Here is a 26,868-nt window from a genome sequence, read left to right on the forward strand (position 1 = left end):
CAGCTCACTGGTATTATTTGCTTGTAACAAACATCTGTTCCAAGATGAAAGCACCTACAAATGCCTCAGTGTCTCCAAAATTACAAGGGGTTAGTTTGTTAAACATTTAATCTATGTAAACAAATACAGGCTTCATGCAAGACAAATCTGAGTATGGACTGATTATTCTGTCATAGCATTGCTAACTATTACTTGCTGCTGTGCACGAAAACTTCAAAACCAAGAAATTCTCAGATATATTTTCCTAGGTAAAATATGTTATATGAAGGTCAGTTTACTCAGGGGCTCGTACTTTTAGAAATAAAACTGATTTCAAAAGAAAGGAAGCATTTAAACAGTGTCATGGCAATATGGCTTACTCAGTTAATAACTAGCTGTTTTATTTGTAATTGCTTGTGTACCTCTTGAAACTCAGCCTAGGTCAGCCATGAAGGAAAACAGCTACCAGCTGCTGGCAGCTGCACAGCCTGCGCAGGATGGACATGGTTCTCGCAGCTGATGGATGGGGTCTCAGATCAGAGAAAACATTACCACAGGTGGCACAACTGGGTGCCCGTGACTGGCCTCCCCGTCACTCACAGCAGAGAGGCCGAGGGCATGTTTCTGAACTACTCTCTTACCCCTAAAGGTGGTCTCTCCAGGTCAGGGTTGAGGCACAGTGGTGGGGCAATGTGGGGAAGTTTGCTCTGCTGCTGCCCATGCTGTATCTGCTCTATAAATAAATAGAGGACTTTAGTCTCCAGGGCTGTCAGTTTGGCACCTTCCATGTGCACAAAAGACACGTTTTGGTTTTTTTATTTGTTTAGAAACAACCACCCCAAAAGTTATATGCAAAGCTTAGTATGGTGAATCAAAATAAATCAAATTTATTGTTTGAGAGCACCTAAAATCCCAAAACTTCCACTTGCTCTCTCTTTCTTTCGTGTTTTCTACTTTTAATTGTGATAAGAATAAAAGTTATGGACCTCTTTCGGTGTTTCTTGATGACAACGGTTGCTGTTCCACCACAACTCCAATGCTGCCACCAAGCATGCAAGAAGAAGGCCTATTGCTAAAATGCAGAAAACGCCTGCAAAACTGTGAAGCTTGAGTGCCTTCCCATCTGTCTGTGCATTGGTATGGCTATTCAGGTCACAACGTCCCATCCGTGGCCACCATTTCTGTTTAAGAACATCCAAATCTCCGCTTTCTTGCAACTCTAAGATCCTGCGGAAATTTCAGAAGACAAGTATTATTTTCAATGATACTTTTTCACAGTTTTTTTGTCTTTTCCATATGTCGCGTAACTCTTAAAGCTACCGTCCCACAATTCAAAACTCCATCCCACCACCACCACCACGCAGTATTCTTCATCTGAAACTCCATTATACCAGGATTTCTTTCTACTCACAGCAGCAGGTAAACTCCACTGGGTAACTTTAGAAAAAGAAGAGACTGTCAAAAATTCCACTGCAATGCGAGAAGCATTTCCAAGGGAAATCACCATATTCCAGTTAGTCATGGCTGGTCTGGCTACATTCAGCTGCAACAGCTGGTCCCACTAGCGAAATGCTCAACCCACTCCACTGCTGCTCTCCCACAATAATTTCAAAATCATGTGAGACTAAACATGCTACTATTTGTGCACCACTTAATACAAATCCGTTTAAGCAGCGACCAACTCATTTACTTCAGCAAATGTAGTTTATTCAAAAGGATTCTACTTCAATGCTGTTACTTCATGCCTGAATTACTGTGTTAACAGTTGCTAATTAATCATTGTTTTGCCTCTTGTGAAATGTCCCTTCTCTCCATGAATGATTCATTTTGCATTTGGTTTGATAACTGTTTTAGCTGTTTACTAACAATCTTTTCTCTTGAGGCAGCTTTGTCTCTGCTTATGCAGCTGGAGTTTTACCACTTTTTTTAAAGAAGGAGCGAGACGAAGAAATCTTGTTTCAGCCCCCTGTCTGGAGCAGAGCACCCGCTCACCTTCCACTAAGGCCACACATGCCTGCACAACTGCATGTCTTCATTTCAGTGTACACATTCACAAGAAAAAGGTATTCCTAGCTGATAGCTCAGAGGCCGCTAAATGGCATAGTTTTATAGTCTCATAGTCTTGGCAGTCCCATGCAACACTCAGCAATTCTTGTTTTCCTGTACCGTTGTGAGGCTTCGACCTGCCTCTCCATCCTAAAGGATAAACCAGGGCGTTATTACTTGCTTACTGTAGGGAGCAACACATTGCTTCAAAGCCTGCAAAACATAGAATGAATCGGAGATCTCTTTTCAATCTCTCCCCTAGCTCATACAAAGCTCTGAGGACATCAGTCCTTTTTCTGCCAGAGGCAGTGCTGCCTGGAGGTGGGAGGCCACACACCACCTTCAGTCTCCTCCTCCCTAAGCAGATGCACATGGAGCAGAAGTAGCAGCTTTGTTGAAGCCTGAGCTCATAACCTCTCTGCTGTCATTTATTCACTGTCCTTTATTCAATAATTGCCAAAATTAGTGTGAACTACAAATGGGATGCCTTGCTGGTTGTAGAAGGGAATCCTATAAAATGAGCTTTGTTTCAGTTTACCTCTGGGAGAAAAGATCTCTGTAGGGGCTTCCATGCTGGAGTGCTATCCCGTATCCTTTGCTGCTGATGCTGTTTCCAATGACTGTCACAGAGCATTCATCATCTGTCAGCGCAGCATATTCCACCACCGTCACATCCCACAGGAAAGCATAGTTTCCTTTCTTTGCCTGTAAATACATCATGAACACAACAAAATCTAAACTAAACTACATTTCTAGGTAAGACAAAAAGCAAGCAAACAAACCCTGAGCTTGTCATTACTCCACGGTGGTATTTCATTAGGTCACAGGTTGTATGTAGACCTCCAACATCTGACTACATTTCTAACACTCTTCCCTCCCAGCAGTACCTCATCTACATCAAACCTTGCTAAAATATCTTCCATTTTTAATAGGAATACATAGGATAACATAGCCAACTGTAAGAGTAGGCAAGGCTTACGTAACAGGTAATTAATTATAAATGAAAGCTGTTGCCTTAGCTGATGAAATTTGATGTATGTTTTGTAGGAGACATGGATTAGGAGGAACGTGACTGGTTCTAATCATCATGTAACTAGATGGGTACAGTATGAGCGCTAAGTGGTGCTTTCTAGTCATCACAGTCACAAAATAACTTTACAGTTTTCCTCATATAAACGTGTAAATAAACAAAGCCCCTTCTGAGAGCTATGTTAGTCCTGTAACAAAACACATGTTCTGAGCTTAAAGAGTTCCCTCTTTTTTCCACGGGTAAGAGGAGTCACAAGCATCTCCTATTATCTCAGTTTTGGGACAAATATTTTTTTATTTTAGCACACACCCGTGCAGATGTCCTTAAATGTCAGCCTTAATTAGGATTCAAACCAGTGCCTGCACGCAGTGCATACGATGAATGTAAATCACCTTACTTAATATAAGATGTAAGAAACATCTCTGGATAGGGATTCAATAAAGAAAAAAGTCATCATTTTGTTCGGTTAAAGTAATCATTGGTGTCGTAATATATTTAAGTAGTATGTTTTTAAGTCTCTAGTGAACATACAGGGCACAACAGAACAGATGGGCTGGAACATCTAATACAAATAAATGAGTAGTCACGAATGTAGACTTCCAAGACTTTTTTTTTTTCTTTAAACTTCGGGTGATTTCAGATCTTTCTTTAGGTCAGAACAAAGCAAGGCAGGGAGCTGAAGTCCTGCATGTATTTCTTTCTGGGAAGTGAATCGCCAAGCTCCCCTAGCAAATGGCTGCAGCTCTGACACGGAATTAGCTCATCCTTCCACATATTTTCCATTTTTGTTTAAGCTCAGTTTTGAATTCACCTGTAAGCCTGTAAGACTCCCTCAGTTATTTCATCGTACTGGATTCCTCAGTTGAGCAATTAAACTAATTTTACTTCACCATGCTTTGATATAAACCATAGCTTTCTGAAGTCCCTGAAAGTTGTTTAAACATGACAATAAATCAAATGGGTGAGTTATCCTCTAGTGGGTAGAATCCAGGGAAACAAAGATTAAAAGTATGTTTACTGGATTTTCTGTAAGCTTCTTGCCATAATCCACCTCTTTCTCCCCCCTTCTCTTTTATCTGCATCAAGGCAATCAAAGATCCCCAAATTCATTTGCTTCTGAGTTAAACCAGAGTAAAAATGTAATATCCTTCCTCTTTGGTAAGATTTAAATGAGCCTGTACTGACCACTTTGAAAATAATTTTTTGTTAAGGGTATGCCACCATTGTGGGTTTGTCCCCATTTTCTCCTTTGCCACCTCGCTGGTCAGTTCAAAGTGACAGTAATTAATGCATATAGCCTCAGACAACTATTGCTATCCTAGTACAAAACGTCATTAAAATCTAAACTACACTATGGGTCTTACAGGAGTTACTCAAATAGGAGCCACAGGACTCTACTGTTAAAATCATACTGTTAAAATCACACAACTTATTAAACTAACATGTTCATAAAAATATCTCTCACTTAAATGTCAATGTATGAAACCAGACCAGAGCAAGACTTCCACATCTGCATTCTAATACTGTCCCTGGCTGCCTACCTGAAATGGGTATGGTGGCGTAAAGGAGGAAAGAACAAACAGATCACTCTTTACTATACGCGACAGCCAGAAAAAACTTCATAACCTATCAATGCAAGGATGCGTAAAAGATTAAGGATGGCAAGGGAGTGATTCCTCAAGGCATCTAGCCTATATTCACCCAGCAACCTACATTCTTGGAAGCCGAAAATGTGCTTTTCAAAGGTATTTTCTGAATGATCATGTACTCATAACTAACTGGGTTGTTAGCGGCAAATCTCTGCATCTTGCCCTCTGCTCTTCCTGTGATGGGCTTTAACGATTCACATTTTATGCTTTCACATCTGTGATGGTGCTGATAGGCCTCCTACCTGGTTAGGGACAACAGGCAATGGGCGTCAGTCCCACTGGTGTTCCTGGCAGGGAAGGACCATCAAAATCCCTATTTTTGCACATCTCAGGCAGGTTGTGCTTTATGGTGAATAGTACACAGGCTTTTGCTGCCTATGATAGAAAACTGTCCAAGTTGAGGTGCATTAAAAATGTGTACTCATGGGACCAAAGACAACAGCATTTGTTACTGTACACAGAATTTATTCAAAATCTGTTATTAGAAAACAAAAACTTGCCTGATGGATGTACAGAAAGAGGAGACCCAGAAAAGATTTGGCCTAAATCACTGAGCTAAAACATGTCTTGCATTTTTCTGGTTGATTTTTTTGTATGTTTGGTTTTTTTTGTTTTAAATAGCTGTATCTTTTAGTTGTTTCAGAATTGCTCCATAAATCATCTTTTCAAATTTACAATTTACAAAAGAAAAACACTAGCAATATGTCATACATTCGTCGTCTTTTTCTTAGTAATACTTGATGAATAGTCTTCCTCAAATATTCGATTTCAATTATAAGGCAATGTCTAGAGAAAAATCACATTATTGATTCTACTTTTCAAGCCACAGTTTTCTGTATGTTATCTTGTATAGAAGAGCTTTGTACGCTGACTTTCAGTGTTAGACAGCAGATCTTTTGACAAGGTCTACTTCTCTTCCATTTGCAATGTTACTATCCTAACTTATGTCCTACAACTGTAAGTGGTCAATAAACAAAGTCTACCAGGTCTCTTCTTATCAATTTTATACTTTTTATGACATAAATCATTCTATCCAGTGCCATCACATCTGTAGAAAATTATTTCTCTAACAGCCTGATCATTTTGGCATAAACAGGAATCTGAGTTTTAAACTCTTAGTTATGCGTACTTCTCAACTCCCAGAAATACTGGATGTAAGACCATTTCCCCTCTCTGATTGCCAAAACCAGAATCTCCAAAGATCCCTTTTTCCTAAGGGAAGATTTGTCTCTTCCAAAACTTCTTCCACTTAAATAACTTTCTTCTCCGAATAAAAGTTCATTGCATGGAAAGCTTCCTTATGTTTAATTGTGGTCTAAATTCAGCACCCTTCATTTCCCTGTAATATCTGTTGTGACAGCTAAGCTGTATCTTTTGCTCAATTTAAAGAAAACCTGACAAACTTTGAAAAACGTATGTACAAGACATACAACCAAACACATACATATGTGTGTTTGAGATATGTTTCCTTTTTATATACCTTCACTAGGCAAGCAGTAAAAGCCAAATAAAATCAAATTGACACTTATTTTCAACCAAAAAATCAAACCAAAACTTTTAAAAAGTAGTTTAAACTTTTCATTTTTGTCACGTGAAGGAATGCAGGCGTGCACATGTGCATACCCCTTAGCTTCCAGGCCAGGCGGGTGCTGGAGGTAGGAAGACTAAGAACTGCAGGAAACACCTGGCACTGACCCATGGCATGTATGAGCAAGAAACATATCACGGCTCCCTAGTTGCATATAGCACAGATGTACCTACCCATGCAACCGAGTCCTGCCCACAATACAGCAAAGATCCATATCCTCAGGCTCTTGTGTTCACAGCTCAGCCCTCTAAAGCCTGCATTGTATGTTTTTAGGGCCCAAAATAGAATAAAAATGTTCTAGTGATCATAACACTGCATCATTGCAAAGATAATATGTAGAGAGAGATGGTAAAAGGGAATGTGGCAAATACCAGCTGAGAATAGGTAAGATAGCTTCAATAAAGAATGACTGAAATGAAACATAGAATAATAAGCTAAAATTTAGACTTTAGACTTTTAATTGGCTTTCATATTTTGCTCCTTTGCTATGGCCTTATTGTGACTCTCAGTATGCAGGCATATTACAGAACAAAACAAAAATGGCTCGGTTAAATTTTCAAAAACGTCTTTAACAGAAATTCAGTCAAAGCAGCACTCACTTATTCCACCCAGGTGGAACTACTATGGTGGTTTACACCAAAGACACCAGATTTATCTTTGGTTGAAGAGGTTTAAGAAAACAGATTTAAGAAAAAAAGAACCTCCTAGGCAAAACATACTAAAAATATTTCTTCTTCACAATCATAAAAAACTAAAAGGCCAAGAAAGATTGCCTCCTAGATATAAGAAGGACCACAAAGAGAATAGTAATACTTCAGAAAAGCGGTAAGAAACCTCATAATGTCACTTTTCAACATGGAGGGACATGGAAGAATATTGTTGAAAGGATCCTGGTTTACTGATGGTAAAACGATGGTTTTTCAAAGAAAGCATGGTAAGAAATAATAATAACTTGAAAAAAGATGAATTTCAGATTAATTGCTAATATGTCTGTGATTTATCTGAAACTTACGAAGAAGCTATCATGCTAAAGACAAAAGTGCAAGAATAATGCAACATTCATCACTAATCTACTGCCAGAATGGAGCATCACTGTAGCTGATCCCATCGTATGGCTGGTCCCACAGAAATATCAAAAAAGGACCTTTACGTTGGCATTAGCGGAATAGTTCAAAAACATGCTTGGATAACATTTATTATCTATAAAAAAGTCCTTTAAGAGAAGCAACATGGTTCTAAAAAAAAAAAGAAACATGCCAATTAATCCTGTTCAAATGATTTAAAAATTAATATAATTAAGGAGCCACTAAAGGCTTTAAGGAATCATTTGCTTTCACTCCAAAGGCTGGTGGGTCAAGAAATGGAGAAATTTATGAGGATCCATGAAAACATATGGATAAGCAACCACAATTCACAATATAAAATTCATTGCGGACAATAAATTATCGGAAAAAATAGTTTTAAAAAATCCTATTCATTGAACTTTTAAATTACTTTTACTCTCAAAATAAAAATGAACAGAGGTGACTGTTCAACAAGAAATGCTCTGATTTAATGTTTAGCGTTGATTAAGGGAAAGAAACTTTTGCAGTTTGCAAAAAAGGGAAGGAATAAACTCTTACTGTGCCATTGCCTAAATCAATGATACATTCACATTTTGTATTGTACTTGGTTTTTATCATTTTATCAAAAGTGATACAGAGGAAGAAATGAAAGGATTCAGAGTAATTTTGGCACCAAATTGATTGGGCAGGGGAACAGTCTCCACCAAAGCAAGACTTTTAAAAAATACAATAACAATTTAATTCTCCTATGTATACATATAAAAGATATATATATATGGGATATATATCCATATATTTATGGATCATAGGGATCATATTACTTCATTCGTTCAAAGCAAAAATGGCTGCCCACGATGAAAAAAGCCACAGGTTATTACATATCTTGTGGTAACTAATAATTGCCCTGAAGAACTGATTGCCACCGGGTATTATGCAGTTTGCTGAGATTTACAAATGGCTTAGAAATGTGTGCGATTCCAACGCCAATGTCCACCTGGGATAAGATGGCAGGAGCTACCCACTGCATGCTTCTTGGGGATCCTGCCTGTAGCTTGACCCAGAAAGAAACTTTCTATACAACAGCATTAGTCAGTCCTCGTCTCTTATAGTACCAGAAAACCCAAGTGGCAAAGTAGCATTTTGTATGGCCTGGTGATTTGTCTGGTAGCCTCCTCTTACGCTATGTAGAGGCATTTATGAATAGGAGGACGTTTCCCTTGCAATGACCACTTTCAATTGCCTTGGGAGTACAACAAAAGCAACTTGCCCCTCTGGCTCTGCAACGTCCTTCTGCTGCTTACGTGACTTTGCAGTGCATTAATGCCCTTTTCGTGGCTCTACCAGTATTGCAAAAGCTGTGCCTTGACAATGGGAGATGGTCAGGCTCATGGCTGCAGGGACTGTGCTGTGGCTGAAAAGAGACCTCTCTGCCATGGCAACCAAAGGCCACAAAAGCTTTCAGGAGTGTCTTCCACGATTATCCTTTTGTTTTTAGCCAGTCAAAGGGAGCGGGAAAATCTGTGGCAAATGGAGGGAGGTAAATGGAATAGAGAAAAACATCTGAAATACCTGCCCATACCATAAATAAGCAGCACTCCCCTGTTTTGCATTGAAGCAGCATTGCTCTGTTTGTAACTGCAGCTGAACCGTGATGCTGCCTGAAGAAAATGGAAAGGGGAAGGAGGGAGGAAAGGATAGTAGTGATTTTTTTTGCATTGTGTTGGGCAAGTCCTCATTCAGAAAAATGTATCAGGGATCTTTTTATGCTAGAGAGATTTAGATTTCCCATTTCCTATAAAATACACTTTTAAGGACATTTACATCTCTTTCATGCAGCAGTACATGTTTATGGATGGAAAGTCCCTGGACGTTCACAAGTCTATGGGGCCAGATGGGATCCACCCAAGGGTACTGAGGGAGCTGGCGGAGGATCTTGGCAAGCCACTCTCCATCATTTACCAGCAGTCCTGGTTAACTGGGGAGGTCCCGGATGACTGGAGGCTTGCCAATGTGACACACACCCATCTACAAGAAGGGCCGGAAGGAGGATCCAGGGAACTACAGGCCAGTCAGCCTGACCTTGGTGCCGGGGAAGATCATGGAGCGGTTCGTTTTGAGGGCTCTCACGAGCCATGTCCGGGACAACCAGGGGATCAGGCCCAGCCAGCACGGGTTCACGGAAGGCAGGTCCTGCTTGACCAACCTGATCTCCTTCTGTGACCAGGTGACCCGCCTCATGGATGAGGGAAAGGCTGTGGATGTGGTCTACCTGGACTTCAGTAAAGCCTTTGACACTGTCTCCCACAGCATTCTCCTAGAGAAGCTGGCGGCTCACGGCCTAGACAGGTCCACTCTTCACTGGGTAAAAAACTGGCTGGACGGCCGAGCCCAGAGAGTTGTGGTCAATGGAGTTAAATCCAGTTGGCGGCCGGTCACGAGTGGTGTTCCCCAGGGCTCAGTTCTGGAGCCGGTCCTGTTCAATATCTTTATCAACGATCTGGATGAGGGAATCGAGTGCTCCCTCAGTAAGTTTGCAGACGACACCAAGTTGGGTGGGAGTGTTGATCTGCTGGAGGGTAGGAAGGCTCTGCAGAGGGACCTGGACAGGCTGGATCGATGGGCTGAGGCCAACTGTATGAGGTTCAACAAGGCCAAATGCCGGGTCCTGCACTTGGGCCACAACAACCCCATGCAACGCTACAGGCTTGGGGAAGAGTGGCTGGAAAGCTGCCCGGAGGAAAAGGACCTGGGTGTGCTGGTTGACAGCCGGCTGAACATGAGCCGGCAGTGTGCTCAGGTGGCCAAGAAGGCCAATGGCATCCTGGCCTGTATCAGAACTGGTGTGGCCAGCAGGAGTAGGGAGGTGATCGTGCCCCTGTACTCGGCACTGGCGAGGCCGCACCTCGAATACTGTGTTCAGTTTTGGGCCCCTCACTACAAGAAGGACATGGAGGTGCTGGAGCGTGTCCAGAGAAGGGCAACGAAGCTGGTGAAGGGCCTGGAGCACAGGTCTTATGAGGAGCGGCTGAGGGAACTGGGGTTGTTTAGCCTGGAGAAGAGGAGGCTGAGGAGAGGCCTCATCGTGCTCTACAACTACCTGAAAGGAGGTTGTAGCGAGGTGGGTGTTGGTCTCTTCTGCCAAGTAACTAGCGACAGGACAAGAGGAAATGGCCTCAAGTTGTGCCAAGGGAGGTTTAGATTGGATATTAGGAGAAATTTCTTTACTGAAGGAGTGGTCAGGCCTTGGAACAGGCTGCCCAGGGAAGTGGTTGAGTCACCATACCTGGAAGTATTTAAAAGACGTGTAGATGAGGTGCTTATGGACATGGTGTAGTGCGCATGGTAGTGTTGGGTTGATGGTTGGACTCGATGATCTTAGAGGTCTTTTCCAACCTTAATGATTCTATGATTCTATGATTTCCTTTGCTGACATCAAGATTCCTTTAGAAAAACAGAATTTCTAGCTATAATACTTTACATGGAAATCTTGTCTGTTTATTCAAAGACCTCAATGAGCTAGGAAGAACGACATTTAAACTATAAACACAACAGTTTAGTTGACAATGTTATTAAATATTAAGCCCAATTTATGTAGGTGTCTAATCAAATAGCAGCCTTGGTCAGCTTTGGGGACTGAAGTAAATTTGGTTATTGTTGACGTTAATTGAATGAGCTGATCAAGTTATATAAAAATCACCCTACAATATTGAAATCAAACTTAATATGAAAAGTTATTATCACATAGATAGGATGGAGCTGCCAGCTCCATACAGACAATGTAACTGGTATTCTAAACAGCCTGCCAATCTACAGTTACATTTCTGGCTTAGGCAAATCTAGCTATAGTAACTGGCAGCACGCAGTAGGCTTGAAGAATAAGAGTATTTACAATCTCATGGCTAAAGAGCATCCACTGACATAAGAATAGTAAAAAAGAAAAAAAAAAAACCTGTGCATTTTTTCTTAGGTAAACTGTTTTATTATTGGTTTTAATGCCAGCGTACATGGAAAATTAATTACTTAATGTCTCTATTTCTACCTCCTTTAAATGCTAACAAAGTCTCTCAAAATAGAGGCCTCATTTTCATAAAGTGCTGAGCAGACTGAAAAAAAAAATCAACACACTGCAGACTGCTATTGCCAGAGCTCTACCTTGTACCAAGGAAGAAAGGCTCCTCGAGTCGAGTGCAGAGGACTTTAGGAAAGCTCAGCTGGGAGATGGGAGAAAAGGCAGGGTGAAACAAAACTAGTGACTAAATAGCCCTGTGCCGGGAAGAGACAAGACTGTTTATATAAGGATTTTGTCCAAAAGTCGCACAAACAGTTGGGAATCTTTAATGGGCTTTGATTTGGGAAATGGGATGGCCTGTGTTACTGTATTCAGCCCAGTTATGGCACTGTAAAAACCAGTAAATTTTGGATGCTTTCCCTCTGACTGTTCAGAAAAGGTTCCAAAGATTCAAAGAAAAAAAAGAAAGCCAAGCCCCAACTATTTTATTACTTCCCACTTACAAAAGTATAAAGAACTAGTAATATATTCATTCAGAATCAGTGTTTCACTGACAACAGAATAACTTTGATCAAAAAATCACTACGTTAATAACAGCTGTTCGCTTGTTTTGTGAAAAAAATCAATTGACAAATAAAGCGGACACTTTTCACTAAAGGAGCAGCACATTAAACTTTCACCATGTCTGCATCCCTTCTCCCATAACGTACTCCTGGACATGATGTGGTTTGATGTTATTTACTATCCGTTTTTGCTGAGCTACAAGATGTGAAGCAGATGAGAAGAGAGGCAGACTAAAAGTGAGAAAGTGTGGACATGTTTATTTGCATGATGTGAACCAGGGCTGTTTATCACAGGACTTGGCACAAGGTTGTAGGATCCCAAGCCATTATACATCAGTCCTTGAATCCCACATCAATGCTCAGCTTCACCAAAAAATCATGTAGTCATATCTGGGAGAAATAAAAGTTAGGTGAAAGCATGATGACATGTGAAGGAGTATACGCATTTTCTTTACGTTTGGAATAAACAAAGAAAATCTTGCATTAAATTTCTGTTCTAAGAGAAATGAATATACATTCAGTGAATCCCTTGATTTTTACTCATGTTTCCAATAAGTTCAATCCATCAACTCAGAAAAAAAAACACTCAAATGAGCAAAGGACAAGAGCCAGTACCTGGATAATATAATGAATGACATTCAAAATGGTATTATTGGAGCTCCCAAGAAACTTAGAAACCTTATGGCCAGATCCAAAGAAGGACTTATATACTGAAGACTTAGGCAGAGCTAAGGTACTTAAATTTAAAACCATGACCCTAAAATATGATTCTTATCTGCCAACGAGTTACTAAAAGGAACTTTAGATAGGAATTTTTTTTTCATGACTATGTAATTGCTTTTCTGTGACTTAACATTATTAACTCCATGCAAACAACATTGATACAGCACAAAAATTAAACAAAACCCCCGGTGATCCAGTCTTACCTTCCTGATGCCTTCAGAAGGGTTCGATACACAATTATCTGCCCCATTATTCTTACTGATAGTCCTCCACAGTTCAGCAAATGTGTTATCCTGCTCCAAAGGGTTTGTCCCTTTTGCTTTAAAGTATTCATACACTGCTGAATCCCTGACAGTACCGTAAGATATATCCATTTGTTTGGACAGATCCTGAAATGTTCTGAAATTCAAGCGATATTGAGATATTAGTATTACATAGTACATTACCAAGATTTCATTCGTTAAATGTTTTTTTGTATAGCTATCATTAGTCAGAAAAGACTTACCCTCACGGAGTAACATTTGCATATCTTTTTCCTCATCATAAAAGAAAAACAAGGAGTAATTTAATTGTATTGAGGTCATATGAATTTAACTATACCCAAGCTTTTTCACCCCAGTAAAGATTTTTTTTTTTGACAGATAACATTCACATTAAATATTACGATGCCAAGTTTGCACAAGGATGTAGTGCAATAAAGACTTACTCAAGCACAGGAAAACTCAGATGATAAATATAAACTTCCAGCCCCATCAGCATCACCAGAAATACCTTGCAGAATTCAGTGGAATTAGTTTGCAGTTATACCAATACTCCATCTGACTCCAAATCAATACGACTGTTTTAAACAAACAAATAAAAGTCTCGCTTCCAATTTCCACTAAGTCTCTTTCTCTCTCTTTTCACAGCCTCTAGTAAACCAGGCATTTTTCATTCACACACAGGCCTACTTTCATTTACTCATTATACCACTCTGGAAGTGTAAATGGGCCTCAACATGAGTGGCTGTGAATGCACCATTTATTTTCAAATTGTACAGAATGTAATTCACTCCTGTTTTACAGCCTTTTCTGCCGAGAAAGGTGTAAATCACTGCCTGCATCAATGAAAAGCAGGCCAAGTTTCAAAACATTTAAGGTGGCATCACTGCCGCCTTCAGCCGTTCATTCCCATTCCTGTGCCTCCTTCCTTTGTCCTCAAGTGTGGCTTCTGTGCAGTGCCACCATTTTTTCATCCGAGCATACAGACACACAAACAGACGTTCAACCATTGCCCACCACATGTGGCAGCAGGGACCAAACTGGATCTCATAAAGAATGGTTTCTTTTGTTTTACGATGTGTAAAATTGTTATTCACATAATAACAATGCCGTGCGTCTGATATGACTAACTGACTAATGCTGTTTGAGATCAGTCAAACTAAAGCAACCCTCCCTGCCTCCCCCACCCCATTTCTTTTTCCCAAAAACGGAAAAAAAGATCCTCCTCAAAACGTCCGAAGGCCCAACTCATGCCACCTCCCCCTGCCTCCGGCTCCTGAAGCCACAAAAGCGAAAGATTTTGCCTCGTAGCTCTTGCAGAAGATGGACCCTTCCCTTGGCCCATGAGCTGAAGCTGTTTTCCACAGCCGAAGACTTGTCATAGACAACGTTTTTCCGCCACCCTCTTCCCTGTTTCACTGGGGGTGCCACTTACACCTCACATACCTGTAAGATTCCCTGCCACATTATTTAAAGCAAAGCAATCTGGGCACTCACACAAGGCTACGTCAAAATGCGTAGAAAACTCTTCCCCCTTCTCCATCTGCCCGGTTCGGCTCCAGAGGGCCCCTTTGCCCCGAGGCAGCACCCGGGAGCCTGCCAGCTCTGTCCCAGGGCTGCGGCTCCGCAGGGGGGCCTCTCCCGCCCCTGCCAAAACTCCTCGCGCTCACAAGCTGCTTCGAACAGTTTAAGTGGTTTAAGTTCTTAAATTGTGTTAAGGGCTTTTTTATCATTTTAAGCTGCTAAGCAGCTTTAAGTAAGGCTGTGTGAACAGTTTTTCGCGACGCGCATTGCACGCGTGTGGATTTGGGCTCACCCTGGGAGTTACATCAAAACCCAAACCTCCTCTTATTTCTCTGGCTCTGTGGATGGCACTTTGGTAACGTACAAAATTAACACCCTGGAGGTTGCTAGAAGTTAAAAATTCTAACGAAAAATGACAAAATTCCTGTCAGTTTTCTTTCTCTCTTTGTTTAACAATCCTGAAAGTTATATTCTGGTCTCCTAAATGTTTCCTGTACATTTCATTGAACAGGCCCATTTTTCCTCCAGTCTTGATCTAAATGGTTACATGCTACATTTAGTTCCTTCTTTGTTTTTTAAAATAAGTTTTGTCGTATCCCATGGAATTGCTTACATCCTGGAGATGGATGATCTGGCTGTTAAAAGACACATTTCTGTCTTTTCTATGTGCAAGTAACTAAGACAGGTCCTCAGTACACACAGGAGGGTTTCTGCGGCAACCTTTTCACACGAGCTTTGGCGTATGGGTTCCAGCGTGTGTAGGAGCGCACGTTCGGTAGGAGCACGGCAGCAGAAACATGTTTAGCTAATGTTCTTTAACACAGCTTTCAGCTGATAACAACTTTACAAATGCCTACTGCTCACGCTGCCATTCCGTTTGAAAGTTTGAACACAAGAGTTTGGATATTAAAAAACAAAATCAAACCTGCAGTTTCAATAATGTCAGTATTTTTTGGATCACTTCTACTGCCTCTACTGCTGTGAAAGCTTTTTGTCAGAAATATGCCTTTTGTTTTAGCTAAATTGTACTTTATTGACAATCAGTACTTCTATTTTAGCTAAATTACATTTTATTGACAATCAGTACCGTACAAAAGCATAATACATCTTGCTTTTTGAGCAGCACAGTTTCTTCAATTCTCTAAATATCACAGTGCACAGTGAGCAAATTCGGGGTTTAAGTCAAGTGATTTGCTGGCTCAAAAAGCAGATAATCAGTACTGGTGGCAGGGAGGGAAGCACAGCCTTGGATGTGGTGAGTAAGGCAACTACTGCCCCTTTAGCTGGCAGAATTTCCTTAGAAGAGATAATACGGAGTACTGCGAGTTCTAAGGATTGCATGTGCCTTTCTTGCCCCGTTTGATGTATTATAAGAACAGCCCCTGCCACAGGAAATTCTCCGTACTGCTCCGCCATTGGAAATACCCTGTGAGAGAGACAGATGGTCGCCAAAGGGCACAGTGAGGGTCACAGTAGATAACCAAGCTTGCGAGCGGTTCCTGTAGCATAAATTCAGGAGGATGGTGACAGTTTGAGTGAGAAAATAACCTTATGCCTTCACCAAATGGACCATTTAGCCAAAAACCTGTCTCGGAAATTATCCTGACAGGGAATGGTCTATACCCCAGTTCTTAGTTGGTATAAAAAATGTCTCTGTACTGTATTTCTGCACTGAAAGTGGAGGCGATGCTCAGCATCTCCATGGCCAGAGAGGTGATCAAAAGATCTGGGCATTGCAGGTACGGTCACATACATAAAAGGCACTGAATGGAGATTAGCATCTCCTGGCTTTTAGGATGAATTAACTTAATCACAAGTGCAGGTTTTAACCATTGTTATTTTAACTCCCTCAGATCTGCCATTGCTAGACAAAATCATTCCCTGCCGCATTTCAGATACTGGTTGTATCTTACAGTTGTGTCATTCTCTAAAGACAGCTGCTCTCATCGTTCTTAGACTTTATTTTTGTAACCAGCCATTAGCTGGACTCACCTTGTTTAGCCACTCAAATTCTTGGCTCCCTTTCCTATGGCAAAGATTTCATGCATTTAATATATAAAATTGTTTGCAACAAAAATGTGTAGCATAACAAGATGCCCCATTAACCTTACCACCTCAGTTATTGGATCTCACAACCCATTAAGGACTCTCTGTAAGTGTGATTAAAGGTAAAGCTAGTAAAGCAGAAAAAGCCAATGTTCCTCACTTACAGTTGTAGGAGCCAAACTTCAATTTGTAGATAAATATATTCACTGTGTGATTGCTATAATAGGCAAGTACATGCAAACCAATTGATTTAAGTAAATGTATCTGTAGTCAATCTAAACAAAAGTGGTGTCTTTTAAAACTGTGTTACCAGCTAAAATATTTGATGCGTGTAGTTATACCTGCTAGATAAATGCAACAATTGATCCATAATTTCCAGTGGAGTTGCAATTACTTCATGTAGAGTCAACTGAAAACTGGACTTTCTGCTTGTTTTATTTTTTAGAAACATATTGACATAAACCGTATGCTGCAGAACACACACTCAGGCAATAGCTGTACCAGCATTTATAATTAGACCTCTAGAAATAATTGCCAGAATAACAATACTGGTTAAGTTACACTTTTTGGAGATGTTTTCTTACTAGTAAAAGATTCATGTACCTGTAGATATCTAGACTAAAAATGTGCTGCCAGTATAGGTTTATTTTACTCTGGAACTGCTATAAACCCATGACTTTCTGGATGAATAATACAAATAAATGTTGTCTAAGTGACAGACTAAACCTGTCATTAGGTGCTTTGAAGTAACTGCTCATCAATTAACTCAGCTGGAGTCATCGGGAGCATCAAATGTGATCAAAGTATTAAAAAAAAAGAACAAAACAGGCTCCTGTAATTTCTAAATTTAAAAAATGGTATTTTCTTTCTTTTTGTAGCTTTTTTTTTTATTTATTTAAAGAAGGTCTTTAAACAAAGGGACAAGGAAAAAAGGAAAAAAATACTTGCTTATTGAGTTTTTCCTCATCCTTACCATTCATTTTTTTAAAAGTTTGTAGCAGGCTGCGCATCTAGACTCCTGTATGTGAAGTCTATGACTGTAACAAGCTAATCAGCTGGCACTGCTGTGTCACGCAGTACTGGTCTTTTACATCACAGTAATAACCATAGCATTTTATCTTGACTTCAACCTTAGAGAAACCGTAATGGGAAAATCCTGACAGCTCCTTGATTTAGAGGTAGTTTCTCGTTAGCATTCACAACTACCCGTGCTCTGACACTGTAAAACTGGGGATTTTTCCAGTCTGCTATTACTTACGGAAAAATATTTCAGCAGTTTCTGAATCCACAGTATTATTTAAAAATGAGGCAAGATTTTTCATGCCTAGTTCCTGTTCGTTCGACTGCACATATACCATTAGGAATACTAAAGCTTAAGGTTAGATATAGAAGTATTGATCAGCTCTCTACCTTTGTTCTTCCGCACTGGGAGTACACTTTAGAGTAACCTCTCCCTTCACAGCACTACGTACATTTTGTCAAACACCACAACATAAATAATTCCTCTCAACTAAAATTAATTAATTTTCTTGATTAATATTAATCCCTAAGTCATATACAGACAGTAAAATAATTTTACTGCTTTTTCCATATTTGGCAGAGAAAGCTATGTTCTTCTTTTACCTAAGGAAGCCAGAACCCTGCGATTTTTCCTCAATGCAGCATAATGTTTTAGGTGCTGGCTGCCATCAAGATAAAGCGGCCCAGAGATGATGATACTTTTTAAGCTGCTCTACCTAAATGAAGCCTTAGAAATGCATACATAAAACGTATGGCACAAGTCCTAAATTTCTGTTTTTAAATACCTTGAAGCTACTTTATTTTCTTTTAAATTTTTTTTTTCAAAAGCTAGGAATTAATTACATCTACAGAAATAAATATAAGTGCAGTTCCTAACTATAAGTGTTTTCTCAACAGGATATATGGGAGGGAAATACATGCTTTATGCATTGGAAAAAAGTAATCCCACTAACCTTCTAAGTAAAAGCAAAAGTAGCTGAATTGATTTGACAACCTTATACCACCAGTATAAGCCCAAGAAATACCTATGAGCTGAAACCTAGAATATAAAATCCTAACTGAAAAGAGATTTATTTGATAGAATTATCACCAGTGGAAAGCAATGAGTTGAAAGAGAATTCGGCCTACTGTGAACTGCAGAAAAAGGTTCACATTTTGAGACATAAAATTTCTCACAGCTACACCCTCCATGGATGTGTTTGCCAAGACAATGAGAACAAATGAGAAAATGGTATTTATTGTTGGTGACCACATCAGTCCACCCACTGAGAGACGGACTTGGAAGCCAGGCAAGCTTTGCAGGATCAGCTTCTCATTTGTACATGTCTCCAGTGAAGGAATAGTCTGCAAAGCTGAGTCAAGGTTGTGGGTGGTAACGTGGTGGTATCGATAATTTCTACATGAGCAGAAGATCCTTCTGTTCAGAACCTGAGTCCTGACCTGAGTCCTGTGTATTTTTTATATCCATTTGTGAAGCAGCAAGGCAAAGGATTTGAGCCTTAGTCCGTTATTCACAGATGAACAATCTTTGGACTTTGGATCTCGAGTTTTAAGTAAGATTTATGAGTGAGTATATCATGTCTGAAGACATCTGAAAATGAGTTCAAACTTCCACATAAAGATATTCTCTAGAGCTAGTCTACGCAAGTTGAATAGTTTAAGTGGTTGAAGACCAGGAAAAAAAATCAAAATTACCTGTTATGGATAAAAATTGCCACTAGGTGATGATAGTCTCATTGATGCAGAGACTTACATGACAAGTTTCACTGTCTTACTGAATCCAAGTTACAAATCCAAGCCCACTTAAAAATGGAAGAAAGAATAGCAGTTAGTCCCCCTAAACCTTAGTGCAGCCAATACTTAATAAGCCTTCAACTATACTGGAAAGAGCAATATATTAGCTGAGTAATGAGATAACATTAGAATTGACCTCTCTTTAGCACTTGCGAGCCTAAAAAGTAAATACCTATCAAAAAAAAGAAAAGTATTGTGACATATTTCTGTAAATTTCCAACATTTGTTCCAGGTCCATATAGGAATGTTACTAACGTGTTAAACTGGATGTAAGATACACAAAATAAAAGATGGACCACTTTAAAAATTATTTTTAGCGAGACCAAGAAAATTGTTCAAAGCTTTGTTAGAATGGCAGTAGCCACAGAGAATATTAAAATGAAAGCAACTTTATCTCCACACCTAATAACCTTCCACTTCAGAAGAATTAGGTCCATGGCTTTAATTTGTGCATCTCTCTGACTTTCTTTGAATTTATGAATAATCAAACTGAGCTCTTAAATCAATCATTAGACTGCCAACTTCTCTATAGTGACAGGATCAAATTCTGCATTATTCCATTTCACTGCAAATCAAGTCACGTTAAATGCTCTTCATTCTGCCTCAGTGCAGTGATGTGCAGAGCAATGGGTTTCTTCAGCAAATACACTAAGCAAAACCTTCACGTTACCAATAGAGGTAGTCCAGTAGAAATCAGCAGCAGTACTTGCATACTTAGGATACGCTTTGTGGGATCAAGTCCTTCACCAGCAAATATATCATTCTATAGTTCATATAAAACTAATTTCGTCACCTGGCCATGAAAAATACCATCCACTTTACTCTAAACAAAAGCCTTAACAGAAAAAGCCTCATGGGAGTTTCTGCAAGGGAAGCCGTAAGCACGGACAGATTAAACTGCACTGAATCAATGGAGTTGCTGCCCTTCATACCAGGACTGAACATTTCCAAATCACGGAAGGAGACAAACAGTGCAGACAGCTACAGCTGTGTGTGCGCTTGTCATCGTCAGTGGAGCAGGAACAGCTGCTACACATGATTTCAAAGAAGCAGGGACTTTCCTCCAGTGGAAAAACCAATCAATAGGCACGTGTCGCAGAACACGTTGCCATGTCAACTACATACTTTTGCTATAGTTGAAGCAAACAGTGATTGAGCTCCTCAGCAGGTAATGGCACTGCAGCAGCTGCTTACCATAGCAGCTGTTTTCATGACGATAATGGTCATTGCTGCCAGTGTGGTGGTATCTATGAGCCCTTGTCTGGACTAGGACTCGGTGCCCTATTTTAGGCGCAACCAAAAGCAAAATACAGCATTCAGTTATGGATTTACTGGGGGAAAGAAGCTAAAGCCAGCTTTATTTCTGCCACAGGAGGAGGGGGTTTGCTACGTGCCCCCTGTGCCACGTGCAATGGCAACAGTTCTGTCACCTTCCCAGCGTAGGATCAGGACCTTCTCTCTCCTGCTGCGCCAAAGAAATTTCTTTTTTAGGGTACCTAGCATACCTTAGAGGTAGACCAGTACTGCTGAGATCAGTGAAACTATTCATGCACACAAAAACACATGCTCAAGGGTTTCCAGGATAAGAGACAAAAATATAAGTAAGAAAAAGGCAAAACAAAATAGCCAAATAATATGTACACAAAGTACTAGATGCACAGAACTTGTACAGCCTCTACAATGATTTTATTTCTTTAAAACTACTTCCACCAGCCTCAGTTCCCACATGCAAAGGGAAAGACAAGAAAACTAAACTAAACTGTGTTCTAAATTCCCAATAGAGCAGCACTTTCACTGCAGATTGAGTGTTCGCACTGGGACTCTGCAGAGCTACTGCATGATTAAGTTTTAAAAGAAGGGAACAAACCATATGTATACCCACTGAAATGCAAAGACAGTCCAGCTATTAATAAATGATACACTGTCATTTTTATGATTTTAATAGTAATTAATTACTATCTACACATCTTGTATTGGCAAAACATTTGTAGGCTTTGAGTACTTTTTCTAAAAGTCTCAGATGCAGCAGGAATATGCTCTATTACCATCACCTGAAACCTCACTTTTGCTTTACTAATCTCAGAACAATCTGCAGCATTTTTGTTAAAGTCAGAAGTGTGGGGAATGTAGGACAAAAATCCATACAACTAGGCTGTGTCCCATTGCTCACAGAATTTTGTAATATCTTCCAGTGGTTTATTTAGGAAACATGCCCATTTTCAAGAAAAGACTTAATAGTTTTTCTGGCTGTGAGACTCAACTTTGAATCCAAAAATCAAACTGGATTCTCATCATCATCAGTAAAACAGGTTCTTCTGTAAACAGAATTAGACCTCTGGTTATTCCTATCCATTGCTATTTCTAAATGATGCCCTCAGGACCACCTTGGCAACTCCAGTCATCTGCAGCGATCTGCACGAGTGTGACTTGACTTGTCGCTGGATCGTAGAAGTTCATTTTGCCTAGAGCTGACGCTGGCTCTGCTCCAGCACCGCACATAAAGAAATCTGTTACCCAGCTAGAAATAAGCTAAACATCTCCTGATTGCCAGTCCAATGTTTCTAACTATACTTCCAACCCTTCTCTTCTCCAAACCTCCTCCAGGCAATAAGAGCAAAATTCACCTAGATTGCTGATTTTTCCATTAACTAGGGGGTTTTTTTGTTGCTTATTTGTAATAAATCTTTTCTTTCTGGATGTCCTATATTTCCTGCATTGCTATCTTATGGGAAAGAAACCATGATGGTCCTTACAGTAGAAATAATGATTACTTTGCCTGAAAATGCTTTTAAAAACAAACAATAGCATAGCAAATAACTCCATTAATAGTGGTAGCAATGGAAGCTAGTTTCCGAGGATTTGCATCTCAAAGCTGGATCCACTGGCGCCCAATAGTTTGTGATCTCTGGATGAAGTTTCTCTCATGACTGGGCATTTATAATCGCATATGAGTTTATCTGATGTCTAATTGAGGGAGTAAATTCAGAAGGCAGTCTTTCCTTTATATTTACAAGGGGCATTTACAGGACCCCTCTTCACCACCCCGTTTTTCCATATTTCTAACAAATTTATACCTTTGAGATAGTACCCAGTTTGGCCACCATGTTTGCAATTTAACAACGGAAAGAAGTAGACTGAGAAAGAGACATTCAGAGTAATCACATTACAGCCTTTTTTTTAAAATGCAGGCCCAGGTTGTCAAAAGCTGGAGCTTTTATTTGTATGCTCAGATCCACATTTAAACTACTACATGACTGGGCAGATTTTCAGAACAGATCAAGGCAAGTTTTGGCACAACAGCACATCTGTAAGATGTCCGCAGATTCAGTTAAAAGCCTGGAAGGGGATTCAGAGCAGCTATGAGCAGTTGCTGCTCATCCTGCAAATCCAGAGTAATCACTCCTGCTAAAAAATCTGGGTTAGCCTAGGTCCTTTACCCACACTCCATATTCCATTCAACAGTGAGGAGGAAATTAAAATGCAAAGCAAAGGTGAAAACATCTCAAGAGCTTGTAGCATGTTTGGGGGAAAGAAATACATCATTTGGACTACCTTTGAATATTTTCTTGCTTTACTTTTAAACCAGTTTGCCATTGTGACCTTTCTCTGAGTACCTTGAAGGGTTAACATGTTAATTAAAGCAAGGTATTCTACTCCTTAAATTATTAATTAAAATAAAAACTGCAGCTGGTGTTTAACAGCAACTCAGTCCCAACAGCAGGTTCTAGTCACTTCACCTAAATGAAACATATCATGAAGTTGGCATGAAAATCATATTGTCTGAATCAAACACATCTGGTGACTGACACAAGCTTTTACCTATAATGAAAATAACAAACTACCTCTATTATTTACGCAGATGCACTTTAAATTTTTTGCTACGCTGATGTCTTCCACCACTCACATTCGGAAGCTAAAAATCCTAATGAAGATTAATGATTAAGATCGAGAGAGAAGAAATTGCTTTCTTCCTTCTCAACTGGTGTTATAAGTACTGATACCACTGCCGTTCTGTTTTGCACTCAGATGACAAAGAGTAGCTTTTTAATTAAATAGAGTGGGGAATGGATAAGCTTGGCATCTTGGTGCTGGCTTATGAAGTCCTTACTCAGGGCGAGTGGTACTTTATACCATGACTGTTAGGATATCATTATACTGTGAGTAGTTCCATTAAAGTCCATGAAATCCCGGGGTGGGATAAAGTCCTACTCAACTCTTTATTAATTTTTGATTTATCAGGAGCTGTCGCACGCTGCGAGAATGAGGATCTTGGTGTGCAAATCTCTGGGCTGCTGCCTGCACCAGTGTCAGCAGTCTCATAGCCGGGGTGGAGGGGCTGGATGAATTCACACGGCTCAGATCTGTCAGAGGTACAAAGTGATGCTGGAAAACAGCTTCACACCCTTCCCTTACCACAGGGAGTAAAGCAGAAGCTATCGATGTTGACAGAAAGAAGAGAAGAAAACAGAAGGGCTCTGAAGAGGCATCTTGATTGCTAGAACGTGTGCTGGGTACTCCTGGGAAATCAAAACATAGGGCTCTTCATTAATACTGAAAGCACATATAGCATTCATCAGTTATTATTGATGTCTAAAGTGCATTCATTACATGCATATTTTAAAGTCTGGAGGCCCACTTGCCTGTTTCTCAGAGGACCCAGATTGCAAGCGCTTGGTATATGGTGTACTTCCCACCTCAGCCTGATGTACAATGAGGTAAACAAAAAAAAGAGACCTTACCCTTTTGCCTCTCTCTCCTCATCCTGAACACGAGTCTCACCTGAATACCAAACCTTATACTAGAAACGCTGACAGCACTGCATCAAAACCAACTAGCCGTTCCTTATATTGAAATTAATTAGTTTATTGGGTAGCTTAGTTACATACCTTGAAATATGAGCTTGGAAATCGCATTACTGCCATAAGAAAGAAACATAGTAGTTAACATCCACCCCATTCTGACTGATGGTTTTCTATTCTTTTTTAGGTAGATATGACTATTCATAAATCAATTAAATTAAATCAGTGGCTTATTCTCCTAGGCTGGTTTTAATGGTTTAGAAGGCAAACAACTTTAGTGCATGTGATTACATTTCTTTTAATGGAACTTTGGCAGCTCTGTCAAAATAGCTTTTCTAAGGCAACACCATTCTCTCCCTCATCTCCAGACGAGTCTGGAAATGCTCCTGTATTATATTATATGGGGGCACACGTGCAGAAGAGAACATTGCTCGGTAAGGCAGATGAGCCCAGGAAGTGGAAAGAACATATGCAATCCTTCCTTTAGCAACACAGTATTATTTCCAAAAAGTTTTCTTTCCCTCTAGAAAATCTTTTGCAACACAGGAACTAAGAACTAATAGGAAAGCAGTCATGGTAATAAACAGTAGCATCTTAGTTTCCAGGGAAGCTAAGAACCCCCAGGTCCAGTGTGTTTTGCTGGGGGTTTTTTCATTTTTTACATCATCAGGAATAGTTTCTAAATCTCCTTATGAGGATATTCAATTTTTAAAGGCTTTTCTTTAAATGGCAAGTTTAGAGTTTTCCACCTCATTGCAAGATGGTCTATAAACATTTTAGAATGTATTGGAACAACTTTTATCTCAGAAGACGAAATACCATCCTATATATCATTTAGGGTGTTAAGAGTTTAAGGTGTGAGAAAGAATGATCTTCTACCATGGAGACATTTATAAGGGGAATGGCTATTTTAGATTTGAATGAAAATGTCAAAGAGAAAAGTAACCAGATTAAAAGTGTTTGCAAGATGATGGAGCTCACTATTCTGAGGGGGAAAAAAAAAAAGCAAGAGTAACAGCATAAAAATAATGGATTTCAAAAGACCAGACCTCAACAGACTTGAGGAACTGGAGGATAAAGTCTCTTGGGAAGTTGATTTAAAGGATAAAGGACTATAGAAGGGCTGGCAATTCCTGAAAGAGACCATATCAAAGACACAGATGCAAATTATCTTAACATGAAGAACTACAAGAAGAAATTATAAGAAGCTATCATAATGTCAGCAAGAGCTCTTTCAGGACCTACAAAACCAAAAGCATTTTCTTTCCTCAGTGATTATAAAAGAGTAGTGCAGCCATTTGACTAAATATGCATACATACCACAAATGCATGGGAATCGTACAAATGCATGGGAGGAAAAAAATCAGATAATCAAAAATAAATCCTCCTCACAACCCCAGTGACTCTAGCTTATATGATTTAAGATGTTACTGCACAAAGCTGGTTGCATCATCCCTCGACTGAAGTTCCTGTGTCCACAGCAGACCTGGCAAAAAGACAGGTGCCTGTACCCCAGCTATCCCATACAAAGTTTGATACATTAATTTGTGGCTGATTTCATTAGCACAACATGAAACAGATGACAGTGCACTGAGCTCACCAAACCTGAAACTCTTACCCTCACAACCTGCAGCATAGGTATGCTCAGCCTTGGGTCTCTGAAAGAATGGCTGCTGAGCTTTGCTCCAAGAGATCAGCTTTTGAATTGATTGTATGAACTGAACTTTTAGGCTATAGGAGGTATGATCATTACTTAATTTTTATTGCAGGCTATTAATTCAAACCTTGCAATGTGAAAGACGGATCATCTAAGTGGAGCACAGGACTGGCCATAGCACGGTGACACTGGTCAGTGTTAACCAACCAACCACTACTGCGGGAGGATGGCTGGGCAAACATTCTTCCTCTGCTCCTGCTGGAAACTTCCCTTCTTTCCCCTCTCCTCCTTCCATCCAATACAATCTAAAGAAATAAACAATTCAGTGCATGTTCCTTATACTCACAGTCATCCTGCTGGCATTGAATATATGGCAATGAACAGAAGGTGGGAAAATTACTTTTGCTGACAGGAGGGTGGGAAATTCTGGTGCTGAACAACCGTGGTACGAGAATGACACAACCGCTGCTCGCACGGAGATGTTGGTGAGGAATTGTGCAAGATGAGAAGACTTTTTTTTTTACACGAGCAAATGAAGCATTTTCCAAAACATGCAAGAGATTAACAGAGTTGAAAGCTCATTTATTTCCTGTCTGAGCTGGCAGCAAGTAAGCAAACAGGTACAGCTTTCCCTTCTTACAAGCAGGTACATCTACTTTCAACTTCATCTCGTTGTTCCACAGGAAGTAACTTACTGTGATAAAGTGCTTACTAATTATTGGTAGTTTTGCAAAGGCAATTTACTTGCTTGTTCTGGCTGCGGGGTTGCTTTCAGAGAGACCTTCTGACTCCAGATTATTTGGAAATCTATGCAGAAATATGCACTATATTACCCTATAATAGAACAACCTGCATGACTTTTACAGTAGGGCCCACTGTTACATTAATGTCTCTGACCAGCACAAATAAATAGTATAAAATACAAGTAATTTTACAGCTGTTTTGTTTTGTTTTTTTCCAGGCAGCTGCTTCACTAGCAAGTGTCAAGAAGATATTTATATTTTTTTCAGGTTCTACCTGCCTTCCCACTTTGAGGGTCTTTGTTTAAATACTCTTCTGACAAAGGTATATAACACAGGGCCATGTAACAGTATCTGTCTGTCCAAAAGAACAGCAA

The 26,868-nt window shown here is 39.9% G+C and overlaps 1 protein-coding gene across 2 annotated transcripts in view; it reads right to left on the minus strand.

Moving 5' to 3' along the window:
- The window catches only part of GRID1 (glutamate ionotropic receptor delta type subunit 1), a 542,454-nt gene that overhangs the window by 17,823 nt on the left and 497,763 nt on the right, over positions 1-26,868 (minus strand). Inside the window, exons 13-16 of one of the 2 annotated variants that reach the window (XM_075154299.1) lie at positions 12,855-13,050; positions 2,564-2,730; positions 966-1,206; positions 621-707 (exon numbers count right to left, since the gene is read on the minus strand). In XM_075154299.1, coding sequence (XP_075010400.1) covers positions 621-707; positions 966-1,206; positions 2,564-2,730; positions 12,855-13,050 — 691 coding nt within the window. The remainder of the gene's footprint in view (positions 1-620; positions 708-965; positions 1,207-2,563; positions 2,731-12,854; positions 13,051-26,868) is intronic. The other variant, XM_075154298.1, reaches the window with a different exon arrangement.

This window comes from Calonectris borealis, chromosome 7 (assembly GCF_964195595.1).
Source record: "Calonectris borealis chromosome 7, bCalBor7.hap1.2, whole genome shotgun sequence".
Lineage (NCBI taxonomy): Eukaryota > Metazoa > Chordata > Aves > Procellariiformes > Procellariidae > Calonectris > Calonectris borealis.